Source organism: Oncorhynchus tshawytscha, linkage group LG19 (genome assembly GCF_018296145.1).
Source record: "Oncorhynchus tshawytscha isolate Ot180627B linkage group LG19, Otsh_v2.0, whole genome shotgun sequence".
In the NCBI taxonomy this organism is placed as follows: domain Eukaryota; kingdom Metazoa; phylum Chordata; class Actinopteri; order Salmoniformes; family Salmonidae; genus Oncorhynchus; species Oncorhynchus tshawytscha.
The window spans coordinates 8672191-8685200 of NC_056447.1; the positions used below are offsets into that span (position 1 = coordinate 8672191).

Below are 13010 nucleotides of genomic sequence, written 5' to 3' on the forward strand. Positions count from 1 at the left end.
AAATAATTAACTTAGGTTATTTAGGAACGTATAATGGTAAAATAGGAACTCAATGTTTTTCACTAATTTATTAATAAATGCACACTATATTTTGATGATCATGGTAAAAATGTTTGTTAATATGTTGGTGTAAGTATACTATTTAGTATGATATGTAGCCTATAACAATGTTAGAAAAGATTTGTTTCATTTGATTTTGTATTCAGTTAGCATAGTATGTAGTCATTCATATGATCTCATTTTAGAAGTGATGTTCTCTACCCTGACTCTTGTGATAACTAAGTCTGACATTTTCGCAAATCGCAATTATATATTTTATCCAGATCGTGCAGCCATAAAGTGTACATACTGTTGAGGGTGCATGCTTGGGTACTTCCAACTCTAATGACTGCTTCATAAGCACAATTACAGTCTACTAAATCACTCAGTTGGCGGTAGCGTAATAGATTCAAGAACAAACAGTCAAACAGGCAAAGGTGGAAGCCAATGATTGGTAAACGTAGAGGGAATATAATGTAAACATACCTTAAGATGATCTTGGTTGATCACAGTGTGCTCTCCCTCATAGGAGATGATGACCTCATTGGTGATGACCACAGGCTCAGACAGATAGCCTTGCTTGAAGATCTTTATTCTGAATGTACCCTCCTCAGAATATCCTTTCGCTTCCACAGTGAAGCCAAACGAGTCCTTGGAGCTCAGACTCTGGTCGTTATGCTCGTAGGACACCACACCCTTTTTCAGATCCTCCTGTGTGAACCAAGAGGCCTCAATCCCACTCACGATGATCTTCCCATCACTAGGGGGTGATGTCACTTGGTACCTAATGTCACTGGCGTCTCTAATGTCCATGTTGGACTCTGCACTCAAGAGACTGGTGTTGAGCGTCTTTGTGCTTCCATGGTCCATAACAACCATAGTGTTGTTCACCACACGGAGGTAGGCCTCACCAGCCTGGATCTGCAGCAGGGCTGTGGTCTTATGCAGGCCATCAGAAACCTGGAGCTGGAAGCGCTCACGGTCTGCTCCATGGTGCACAAATAGAACATTCTGGTCTTTCACGTCTGCTTGAGTGAAACGAAAGAGGGGCTGCGAGGGGTCTGATGGGGAGACAATATTTCCTGAGAGAATTCCTGTGCGAACAAAGACCAACTGGGTATCATTGAACCCTGAGTCATTGTCCCTGAAGAGGATATCTTCTGTGGTCAGCAAACGTTGTCCGTTTCGCACCACGTTGAAGGTTTTATCAACCACTCTAAGAGGCACGTGGTCGTTCTTGGACTGAATAGATATTCTAAACATGCTGCTCATAGACTCTTGACCATCGATTCTGATGTTTTCACTTCCTGCTGCTTGCTCGAATACCAGGAAAGAGAACTCATCATCGCTAGACTCTGAGCCATCATGTTGGTAAATCAGCCTATCTAGATTCAGATCCTCATTGCTGAACATTCTAATGGCCCCGTCGAACCTGGGCTGTCCAGAGGGGGACTCCCTGATGAGACGGCCATACTTGGGGTCTTGCGTCACCCTGTAAACAAAGTTTGTCGAGATGGATGTCTGAACCCATAGATAGTCTTTGTTCAGAATATTCTCCCCGCCCTCCAAGACAATGAGTCTCTCATTAGTCAAAACAGGGGCGTCTGAATCAGCCTGGATCTTGATTGGGTAGGTATACATAGGGGAGTACTGATTCTCTGCAAAGACTCTGAACTGGAACTGGTCCTCATTAGCCACCGCCCTTTGCACCTGGACTCTATAGCTGACCTGGGCATTCCAGAGGTCCTGTTGGGTGAAACTGTCTCCCTCAACTAGCTTCCTGCCAATCATTTGAAGAGTACCCAGTGTGGGGGCCTTCAGAAGGATGTATCTTATAGTTTCTGGGGCTACACTTTTTCCCTTCACTTCTGCTTCAAGATCAGTGTGCTGTATTGCCTTTTGCTCTACCTTGCCTTCAATCTCAAGGGGAACTACTTGGGCCATTTTAACCTGGGAGGGTGTGATCTTGATCAAAAAAGTATTGTTCCATAGGGAAAACTGTCCAAGATGGACATCAAATTGAAAATGATCTGACACAACGTCCTCCAGGTCACTTGAAACTGTGCTAACATATCTCAAGCGATCTTGTTCCAAATCTGACTGGTGAAAAGATGTCACCTGTTTGAGCAAACCATTGCGAGTGAGAACATGCAATTCACCATATCTCAGAGCCTGTGTGACATTAAACACAATATCTCCATTACGAGGGGTGGCAATGACGGCCAGGTTCTGGATCCCAATGGAAGAGTTGCTTCCCTGAGACAACAGAAGGCCAGTATTGGTCACAAGGCTCATTTGGGGCGGTGTAATGGACAGTTTAAAAGTGGTCGAATGACTTATGGATTGTCCGTCAGATACCTGTAGAGTTATCCCACCGCTCCCAGTTCTGTGGACAAAATATATATTGCCGTCTTTCAACTGCCTGCATGTGAACTCTTTGATACTTCTTCCTGGTTGCTGGGCATTTTCTAAGTAGCCAACCCCTTTGGGAGGTTCTGAGGTCACGGTAACAATCAATTCCTCACAGCGAGTGTCCGAATCCACAATCTTGATAAGGTTGGGATTTAAGCGAGTGCGACCGTTTTCTGTGATGGAAATGTTTCCTCCGCTTAGTTGTGGTGTGTCATTGACAGGTATGATCTCCACTGGGAGAATGTACTGGTGGGGATTTTTAAGACATCCTGGAAGGTAACTGTTACTATGGGCAAACACCTCCAACTGGATCTGATCGCCATACTTTTCATTGCCGTCGTGGAGATACTTGATTTTCTTGTTGACCACGTCCAGGAGTGTAAACTTTTTGGTACGTCTGGTATTGATGTTCATATCTACGAGTCCGTACCAAGGGTCATTTTGTAGAGTGAAAATGATCTGGGATTGGCGGATTCCCACAGTGTTTAGGTTAAATGTAGGGCTAAGGTTGTTAATATCGAGAAAAGCTTCCCCACCCTCGGGCACAAGCAAAGGGTTGACTTCAATAAGTTTTGTAATGTTCCGGAAGGCCTCTGGTGTGTCGTCAGTTGGGTAGCAATGTCTTTTATTAGGGTCAGCGTTGACATATCGGATCCGAACAGGAGCCGTAGTTGTGGTTGCCTCAAAATCATAGTAACTTGAGTAGTCATAGTCCTCTCCCTCGCATTTCACATGGACGTCTTTGGTGACCAACGCGTCCTGCAGGCTTCTCCCCTTCTGGTTCACTTTGATTTCTCCCATGCATCCGATAAAAGACTCAGATGTTATTACCTCCTCCATACGAGACAAGCTACTATCACGAAACACATCCTTCATCTTGCCCTGGATCCCCCCCATATACAGATTGCCAACTAGATCCAATCGCTCTGAGCCCCTTAGAGAGAGAGAGGCAGGCTGGCTGTCCACGTTAATCTCAAACACACTCGCATCTACAGTGACTCTGATCCTATGCCACTGATCATCATCTAGCTGTACTCTGGGGTTGTCCAGTACCACAATCCCACTCCCAAAGTCCACCACACCTTTTAGGTAACCGCCCACAACGCCAACAGCTATAAAGTCTGACTCTCGTCCAGGGTGGAAGGTGAGTAGGGCATCCTCGATGGTGGTCTTCATGAGAAACTCCAAGGTCCTTTCACTACCACTAGCCCCGCTCCAAGTAGGGAAGGACACAAATGAGTCTGGGCTGATAAAGCTGGTCGCCTCTCCATCACCAACCTCAAACTCACTGCTACAGGACTCCTTTGTATCATGGCAGTCAATGGGCTCGGAGTGGAGAATATCAAACTGATGGGACTCCAACTTGACATTGGTCATGCAGCCGCGGAATGGAGGTATGGCATTGCTGAGATATGGGGCGTCTAAGTCTCCGGTTCCCCCCATGTAAACCCCCATGTCAATGTTGAGGTCCTCCTGGGTTTCAGGCACAGAGATGAAAGTGGAAAAGAGATCATCTATCAGCATGGTCAGTTTGGCCTCCTGCATCGTAATAGACACCTTGTGCTCCAGGAGGTTGTTCAGTTGCAGCCCCAGAGATGATGATAGCACCATCTCACCGGCCCCAAGGTTAATTCGCACCTATGTGAAAAAAGGGAGAAGAGAAGTGTCATTGCTATTTTATGAAGCTCAATCATTGTATGTTTTTTGGACTGTCATTATATTCTTGAAAGGATTCCTTCCTCATAGCCTTTCTTTCCATGAACGATTATCTAAAAGGATTTGAAAGATGATATCAAAGAGGAATCAATCTAGCATAGACTTGTGATTGTCTTTTTGGGGGCATCTCTCTTTCACCTATCTTGTCCTTACAAACTGCTTCTTATGGATCAGAGGAGAACTGGGTAAGCATTTTAAGAATTGTGTGAGCAGCATCATAGCTTTCTTGTGATTCTATCATATTCAAACGTTATTAATAGCAAATGCACAAGAACTCTAAAAACAATAAACCTTGTTTATTGTACACAATTTAGGGATTGTTTATGTGATGCGAATTCAGCTCCTCACAGACTCTGCCAAGAAATTCATTATGGAATTAAAATGTCAGGAATCCCATTTTAAAGTGACAACCAGTAAAGCAATGTGGAATGATTTCAGAGTACCATCTAATTGAAACTGTCACATGCATGCTTCTTTAATGAGCACATACCACCAGCCTGCTTTCACTTCTGTTATAATCTTTAAATGTATTAGGTTGAAGTACATTTTTGGTTTGGAAAGAGGAAAGTGACATCACAGATGCTGTTGTCAGTCTTTCAATTACAATATAGGACATTTATAGGACGTTTTAAGACAGGTGTCCTTTTTCTAATACTTTTAGTGCCTCATCTCCACAGGATAGAACCAGAGGTGGAATTGGGGGGCGGGGGAATGCGTAGGAACAGAGTCCCCAAAGTGAAAGCATTTTTGTAAATCTGTGTTTAATTTGAATTTCTAGGATTTGACATGGTCAGTCCCCAGAGTGACTTTTTCCAATTCCAATCCTGGATAGAACTATAAACTGAAATATTGTGAGCCAGCTGACAAAACATGTTTGCCATCTAGGATTCACAATCAGTCATCCATCTAAATAACCATGCCTTGTACATTTCTGTGTGGTTTAATAACCTCATAAACTTGTGTAAAATATACTTTGCAACAGCTTGCTAGGTTGCCTTGGGTTAAGGCGGTCTGATAGTACATTGTAAATAGAATCCTTTCCGACAAGACAGGTGTTGATATTAACCTGTAATTTCCCATTTTGGAGTTCCAGAAATAGGTAGTCCTGCATCCCTGCAGCCAGGAGGAGGAGTCCACTTCGTCGGCTGGTCTTGAACTGCAGCGACAGGTGAAAGGAGGAGACATCTTGGATCGAAGTTATCTTGCAGAAACTGTCCCCAAAGTAGGATGCTGGAGAGACAAAAATGAGGAGCTTGAAAGAAAAGAAAGAATTCTGACATACAGTTTTCTTTGAACAGTCAATAAATATGGTTAGATGTATTTTTGTTAAGTATACAGTCACTCATTAATTCATATAGTTGGTGTGGTGGGGATTATTGATACAAAATGGCATAAGGATATCAACAGAAAATTAGCTTGATACCCTTTCATAGAGCTGGGTGATATGGACAATAAGTCATATGGTGGTAAATTTAACTAGTTTGCTGGATAACAACAAATATTTTTTACTTCTTTTTAATGGACAGTTACTTTACATTAGTGGCAGGGCTCTAAACATTTTGTTCCAGTGCAAAGTAAGACAACTGAGATGGTAGCCTCCTACTGGGCAAAAACTGATTGAATCAATGTTGCTTCCACATCATATCAACAAAAACATTCTATTTGATTGTATTGAATCGACGTGGAAAACTGATTTGATTTGAAATAAGTAATCAACGTAAGGGAATTTCACCCATCTTTTAACCTAAATCCAATGACCTGGTGACATTTTTGGGTGATTTCACTTTGAATTCAGGTTAGTTGAGACGTCTGTTATATGCCATGCTGTCATTGTTCTCTCTCTTCTTCTTCTTGTCCCGACAGTGAGTTGAGTAGCTGTGATTGTCGGATTTATATGGCGTAGGCTACAGCCAGACAGTAACCTGTGAGTTTGAAGTCAGTGAACCATCAATTCAAGAACTGTAGTGGACATTCTCTCATTTATGATCTATCGTGGTTATTAAAATATGATATTGTTGCTATATAGCCATGTAGACTAATTGATTAATCTATCAGTAAATGTATTCTAATGTCCTAGAAAAACTTTCTAAGGCTACTTGATGTAGGCCCATTCACTGCAAATGGCGCACTCTGCTTGCTCTGGGGGCGAATCAAAACCATACTACAACTTACTCCGGTTGTAAAATGAACTCAATATTGGTAGGTAAGCAATACAGTATGTACTCATAGAAAGCTGTGATTCTCCTCTCTGTAACTGGAACAACAGTAGTTGCTTTGAAAACTGTATTTGTCCCGCAATTGCATTTTGAGCAATGGTCATATGCTTGAGCTTCTCAGAATGCATCTCTCCCTCCTCTGTGCGCATAGTGGGGAGGGGGAGTGAGAGTGGTCTGCTCACACAGTAGCCGACAGCAAAAAAGGGACAGGCAGATACCATCATTGCAGGCATCAACGTAATGTATAGGCTATTACTGTTGAGCAGATAATGGTTTTTAGAACAATCTACAGACAACATGTGAAGCAAAATCACCAACGTAGGCCTATGCAAAATGCTTTGGTAAGAGGAATGCAATGTCGGTGTTGGTAATTTTCAGTTTATCGTCCCAGCTCTAACCTTTCATAATTTTTTACTTTATTTCATTGTATCATGGTCCATTGCATCTCTGCTGTACTGACCAACATGAAAAAGCTATTTTTGGAGGAACTAAAACATTATCAGGCCTAGTACAGCTGTTGCTCTCTGAAGAGGTGTTCTCATCACTTCAAAAGGATTCTCTCACTGAGACATCAGTCATTATCATTAGAGAGGGTTTCTGTGAGCCAACTATGGGCTGTAGGGTTTCCCAGGCATTTTGGCTGTCTCCTTTCCAGCTATATGCAAATTCAGCCATCTGCCTTGGACCACGTTCTCCGGAGCCCCTCTCCAACAGTAAACCACTCAGGAAGCCAATCATTTCCCAATAGCTTGTGCTCCTAAATAGCAATAGCTTGACCTCCAAGGCCCTGTTTCCAAGGCAGGGTTTTCCAAAGCCAGAGCCAAGAGACATAGAAGGGGGCTTTCCACAAGCCGCACACTCGCCTTCTGGGGATTATAGGTCAAGCCAGAGCGCCTTTCTGGAATTCATCGAAGTGGAACTCTGACACTGTTCTGAACGACAGACAATGCAGATGTTTTGGGGACCAGGAGGAAAAGACAGACATCGCTACATCTCACCCAGAACATTCCAAAGAGGTCACAGTGTCCCTCAAAAACTAACAGAGCACCCAGCAAGCCAGCAGCAGAGCACTCTTGCCAAGAGTAGATGGCGCAATGCCACCACAAGAGACAGTTCTAATTGCAAGACTTTGTGCTGTACAAAGTGCATGTGGGCAGTTATTCTGACTCATTATTGTAACTATAAAAGGTAAAAATATGTCTTCAAGACTTATTCAATGTGTGTGTATGTGTGTGCGTGTGTGTGTGTTTAGATGGTTGAGTGGTAGTCAGTATCTGTGTTTTATCAACATTAACGGCCATAGGCCTACTGCCAAACGCAACCAGGGTATGTTTGTCCCACGCTTTCTCATCCTGGAAAATGATCCCTTTCCAACCAGATCTGAAACAAACACTGGAAAACAAAATACTGCATTAGAGAGCCCCCAAACACATGTATACAGAACTAAAATAAGACAGTCGGCACAACTTTTAGCGTCTCGCCCAGGGCCTTTGTGATCACACTGTGCACATTTGAAGGTGCAAAGCTTGCTCTTTAATGAACAAAGACAGTTGTAATTAACTGTCCCCGTACAGAGCCAAATGCACACAGTGACCTTTAGTGGCACACAGCACACTTCTGCTCTCTTGCCAAGGATATACAATGTAGGCAACTCCCAATGTTGAACGATACAATTATTCTAACTGTTATCACATGTACAAACATCCACAGCAGATGATTACTATATTATACATACTATATTTACAAACCATGGCAAAGTGAAAATAAACAAGTTGCAAAAAACGATAAAAATGTTCACAAATGAGAGTTTACTTCCCTCTAAAATGAGCATAATAACATTATAATTAAGGCAGAAATCTGTTATTGGTGGCAGCGGTGGGATTTGAACCCGTGCCTCCGAAGAGACTGGAGCCTAAATGCAGACGAATATTATGGCTGTATGCAAATACTGAAGATTGTCAGGAAGCCATGTCTATACGTTTCTGATTGTGTCCAAGCTGCATATGCTACACTTCAGAGAACTCTGGGGACATGGTCCAAATAAGGTCTTCCAAATATGAGACTTCTGCTAATAGAACAGGAGCCTGCGGCTTGGAACGAAAAATAAAAATAAACTGTTCTCTAAAAGTCAATTAAATTAACAAAGCAAATCACAATGAGCTTCATGGTCCTTAAGCCGGAGCTTTAGCTGGATTGTTCACAGAGAAAAGGGGATAAAATACTGAAGTAGAGGGTGATGCCAAACAATTCTGCTTAGGGATTTTCTGGTCTGTGCTGAGCTCACTGCTCCAGCCTGTGGGGAAGAAGCACCATTTTGTAATGAGATACAATGGTCCTAGTCTCAGCAGAGCACCTGGAATTCACTACCTCCCCTAGAGTGCTGTGAATAGAATACATGTGTAAAGAAATTGGCCATTTTTAAAGGGTTTGCATGGTGTTTTAATATACCATGCTTTGTTTCGAGGCATTTCTCAACCTTTATTGGCTGACAGCCTTCACTACCATCAGCCCACTCAAAGAGTGAGCAGAGGTGTTCCACCCCTGTATGATTAACAAACCTAGACCACAACCTAGAGATAGTCACTCTGTGGCCAAAGAAGACAATATCCCAAAAATAAGACTGATGCTCATTTCACAAAAATGTGAGAACTTCCTTTGTCAAATTGCGGGTGAAGTTCAGGACCAGTTAGATAGCTTTCGTAAAATATGTGGTGCTAACTCTGAAAGGAAATGGCCTTCAGGGAGCGTACAGCCTAGGTGAAAACTAGCCTTGTTGATCCATGGTAAAGCATCATTAAGTTTGAGTTATGGTTAACATTCTACCAGAGTAGACAGAAGACCCGGGTTGTAAAACAGCTGAGAGGTTTGGTCTCACATGTCTGTCTGAGTATGTAAGAGTCATCACAGCTCCTCTGGGAATGCACTAGAACTGATCTGAAGACAGCTCTTATCCCCCTTAGCTGCCACACCCAAGCTAACACTGCTGTATTGTGCATGGGCAGTGTCCTGGGCAGCAGCCAATGCAGATGGCTATAATTTGATGACTGACTGAGGTTGTATTTATAGTGCTCGGAGGAAACTGAAAGTGTCTTCTATTTCTCAGACCAGTGAATTCATTTCCCTCTTGTCTTTCATCCCCTTCTTTCAACCCCTGCTCTCTTCCCAGCTAACAACAAATGTTCCCACAACTTTAGAGAACATTCCCTTTTAAGAGTCTCAATACGTCGTTACCTAACGTTTTCATAGGAATGCTCCAGTGCAAGGACTGTTTCCAGGAGACCATTCCCTTAATGTAAAACAGAACTTGGTTACCATGTTCTCAGAATATTCAATATTAATGTTTCAAACATGTTTCATTGGAACATTTCAAGACTGTTCCAGTGTCTAGTTTTCTCAATGTCACACCAAACATACTCAGAACATGGTTGCCATGTTGTCTGAATATAAGATATTCATGTTCTGGACACGTTTCATGGGACATTGCAAGAACATTAATGTGTCCAGTTTTCTTTGGGTTAGCAGAATATTCCATCAAGGTCACTCCAAACATACACAGAACACGGTTGCCATGTTCTCAGAATACTACATGTAATGTTCGAGACACATTTCATGGAAACGTTTCAAAAACATTCCTGTGTCCAATGACGTTTAAAACATAGTTCTGTCATGGTCCCCTGGAGGTTTTTGTGTGGTTCCCCGCTGGAAACATCCTAAAGATGTTTTTAGGGTGTTTCCAGATGGTCCTAATGAAAGGTTCTTCTGCAAAATGTTTCTTGATACACCCCCCCCTTGTTACTGTTGTACAGCATATGATTGGTGAACCACTGATTCATTCACAGCTCTTTGTATGTTGGCAAGGGACACCCTCACACAGAAACAGTGCTTTTCACATAAACATTTTCAACTTACATATTTGATTTCATTGTGCATGTTCATTTATACAGTGGTTATTATACAACATGTCCTCACCTGGGATTTGAATGCATAATCTCTTGGTTCACAGCATTCCGAGCTTCCTGCTACGCCACCATCTCACTATTCTCTCATCATTGATTTGATTGACTTATTTCAACAATTTTGGGGTTTTCTGTAAAGTCTGCTGGGGCACATTACTCTGTTGTAATGTTGCTCTGTAAACACTCTGAGAAATAACAGGGCTGAGATTTAATTCGAAGTGAAATCAATCATCGACACAGACGTGCTGGCATAGAAGGAAGATTGGAAATGCTGTGAACCAAGAGGTTGTGAGTTCAAATCCCCAGTGAGCCATGTTAAATAAATATTACTGTATGAATAAACATGCACAATGTAATCCTGTGTCAAATATGTAGGTTGAAAGCACTATGTGTGGATGTCCCTAACTTTGCCAAGAGGCAAAGATTTGTAAATGGATTAGTGGTTCAATGATGGACTTAGCAATAGTAACAAGGGGTGATGTGTAATGAAATTAATTCTGTTTTTTTGGGACCATATTGCAACGTCCTTTAGGGACGTCCCTGAAACAAGCCGGGAATTAGACAAATTCCTCCAGGAGACCATGACAGAATGTCCTATGTTCTTGCAACGTTCCAAAGAAACATGTCTCGAACAATAACCCTCAGATAACTGGACACATGAATGTTCGGAATGTTCTAGCAACATTCCCATGAAATGTGTCTAGAACATTAATATCTTATATTCTGAGAGCATGGCAAACACGTTCTGTGTATGTTTGGTGTAATGTCGATGAAATATTCTCCTAACCCTCAGAAAACTGGACACATTAATGTTCTTGCAACGTCCCATGAAAAGTGCATAGAACATTAATATTGGATATTATGAGAACATGGTAACTACATTCTGGGTAAGTTCTGTTTGACATTCATGTTCTCCTGACGCTAATGCCAAAACATGCTATAGGAGGTTTTTGCAAACATACATAGATTGTTCCCCCCCTAACTAACAGGTATCTAGACAGTCAAACATCAGGGTAACATTACAGGTAACTTTACAAAACCTTTTTCTCTCCCTACAATTGTTAGCTGAGTTTTTGCTTTCGAGCTCCCAACACTTGCCCGTAAAACACATGAGGAAGAGGGCACAGGGGAAGGAAGCTATGCATTGTTTGGTCTGCTTCTTTTTAGCCTTGTGACTTGGCAGGGTGATGAGTCAGATTCCTCTGGCTATAGATGCAGTAAAGAGGTCAATGAAATGCAGACCATGGCGGATAGAAGAAGGACGCCGGATTGGCACACGTTCAACAAATCTGATCTAACAAAGTGGATATTCGTTAAATCCGTCATGATTTATGTATTGTAACAGGCCCACAATGTGGTTACTAATATCCAGTTTGGATATATTTGGATGTTTTCGCTGCATAACATTTAGAAGTTGTCCCTTTTCAGGTTTAGAAGAAATTATTGCTAAATGCTAACTCTTGTTCGTATAAGCTGGTAGCGTAGCTAGCATACAGAAATCAGTGGTGGTAGTCAAAATAGTTTTTAACTGTAATGTGGTTGATTGGTGACGATGACATGAATATGTGTTGGGGTTGACATCCATAAAAGCATTATACTGAGATTTTTACCTCAAGATAGTGTGAAACACATAAAAAAATAGCCTAAATGTAGGCACATTTTGCTGGGGGGAAAGGAGATTTGGTATCCCTCCCCCAAACGTTTCCATGGCATTCCCATTGTTCTGATCAAGTTTGCATGCATTCTCTAGAGATGAAGACACCATCCAGATCAGATAAAGGTGTGCAGGATTAGTGTACATAACCATACCCCTGTATATCCAACATGAGCTTTATTCCAAAATGATTTTTTATTAATACTGATGTGGTCCTATTGTCCAATTTGTAGATTCCTTGTGTCACAGTCCCTATCATAATGCAGGTCACATCAGCATGTTTATCTGTACGATCACCATGGAAACCATTTTTTCCATGTGTGCCCTCCGCCATAGCAACAGCCACTGGCAGCCACTGATTCACCAAACAAACCATCTACTTGTGTAGCAGTGGTAAAACTCTGGTCAACTTGCCTATGAATAGCTGTCATGTTGGTAATTTGTTTTCCTTACTGGGTTGTGCCTGCCCACTATACCAGCCAGTGCAGGGTGATGCTCTGGATATAATTACATGAGGGATGGGCTGCTGCTGCTATTCAGCGATAGAGTAGATTTACTAATGGATATGATGACATTTACTGTATGAGACCATTATAAGTAACACAACAGTGATATGAATGAATCTATTCAGTTTAATGACAATAATGTACAGGGGTTAAATTGGGCCAGCTCTCGCTATGATCCAAATGAGACCTGGTAGGTAGGCCGCCAAACTTTGGTTATTTGAATTATTTAATGAAAAATTGTTGTCCACAGATCATTTTCCACAGCCAACAACACGAGTAAGCAACGGCAAAATCAGACAACCCCATAGTACAATAGTTGACCTATTCTTGTTCAGCCGGTTGCATTCTATGTGAGTAAATAATGTTCCGTGCAATCAAATTCCGAGCGCGACACAGGGAGTGAAATATAAATGGCCAGTCATTGTACAACATTTCGTGGTACAGTCGTGGGAAAACACTCCTTTCAAAGCAATTTTGATGGCCACTGTTAAAAGGAGGATCCCAGAGTTTT

The 13010-nt window shown here is 42.0% G+C and overlaps 1 protein-coding gene across 1 annotated transcript in view; it reads right to left on the bottom strand.

Annotated features, from left to right (window-relative positions):
• The window catches only part of cspg4 (chondroitin sulfate proteoglycan 4), a 94906-nt gene that overhangs the window by 34113 nt on the left and 47783 nt on the right, over positions 1 to 13010 (bottom strand). Inside the window, exons 2-3 of the mRNA XM_024379030.2 lie at positions 5234 to 5397; positions 526 to 4089 (exon numbers count right to left, since the gene is read on the bottom strand). Of these exons, the coding sequence (XP_024234798.1) occupies positions 526 to 4089; positions 5234 to 5397 (3728 nt within the window). The remainder of the gene's footprint in view (positions 1 to 525; positions 4090 to 5233; positions 5398 to 13010) is intronic.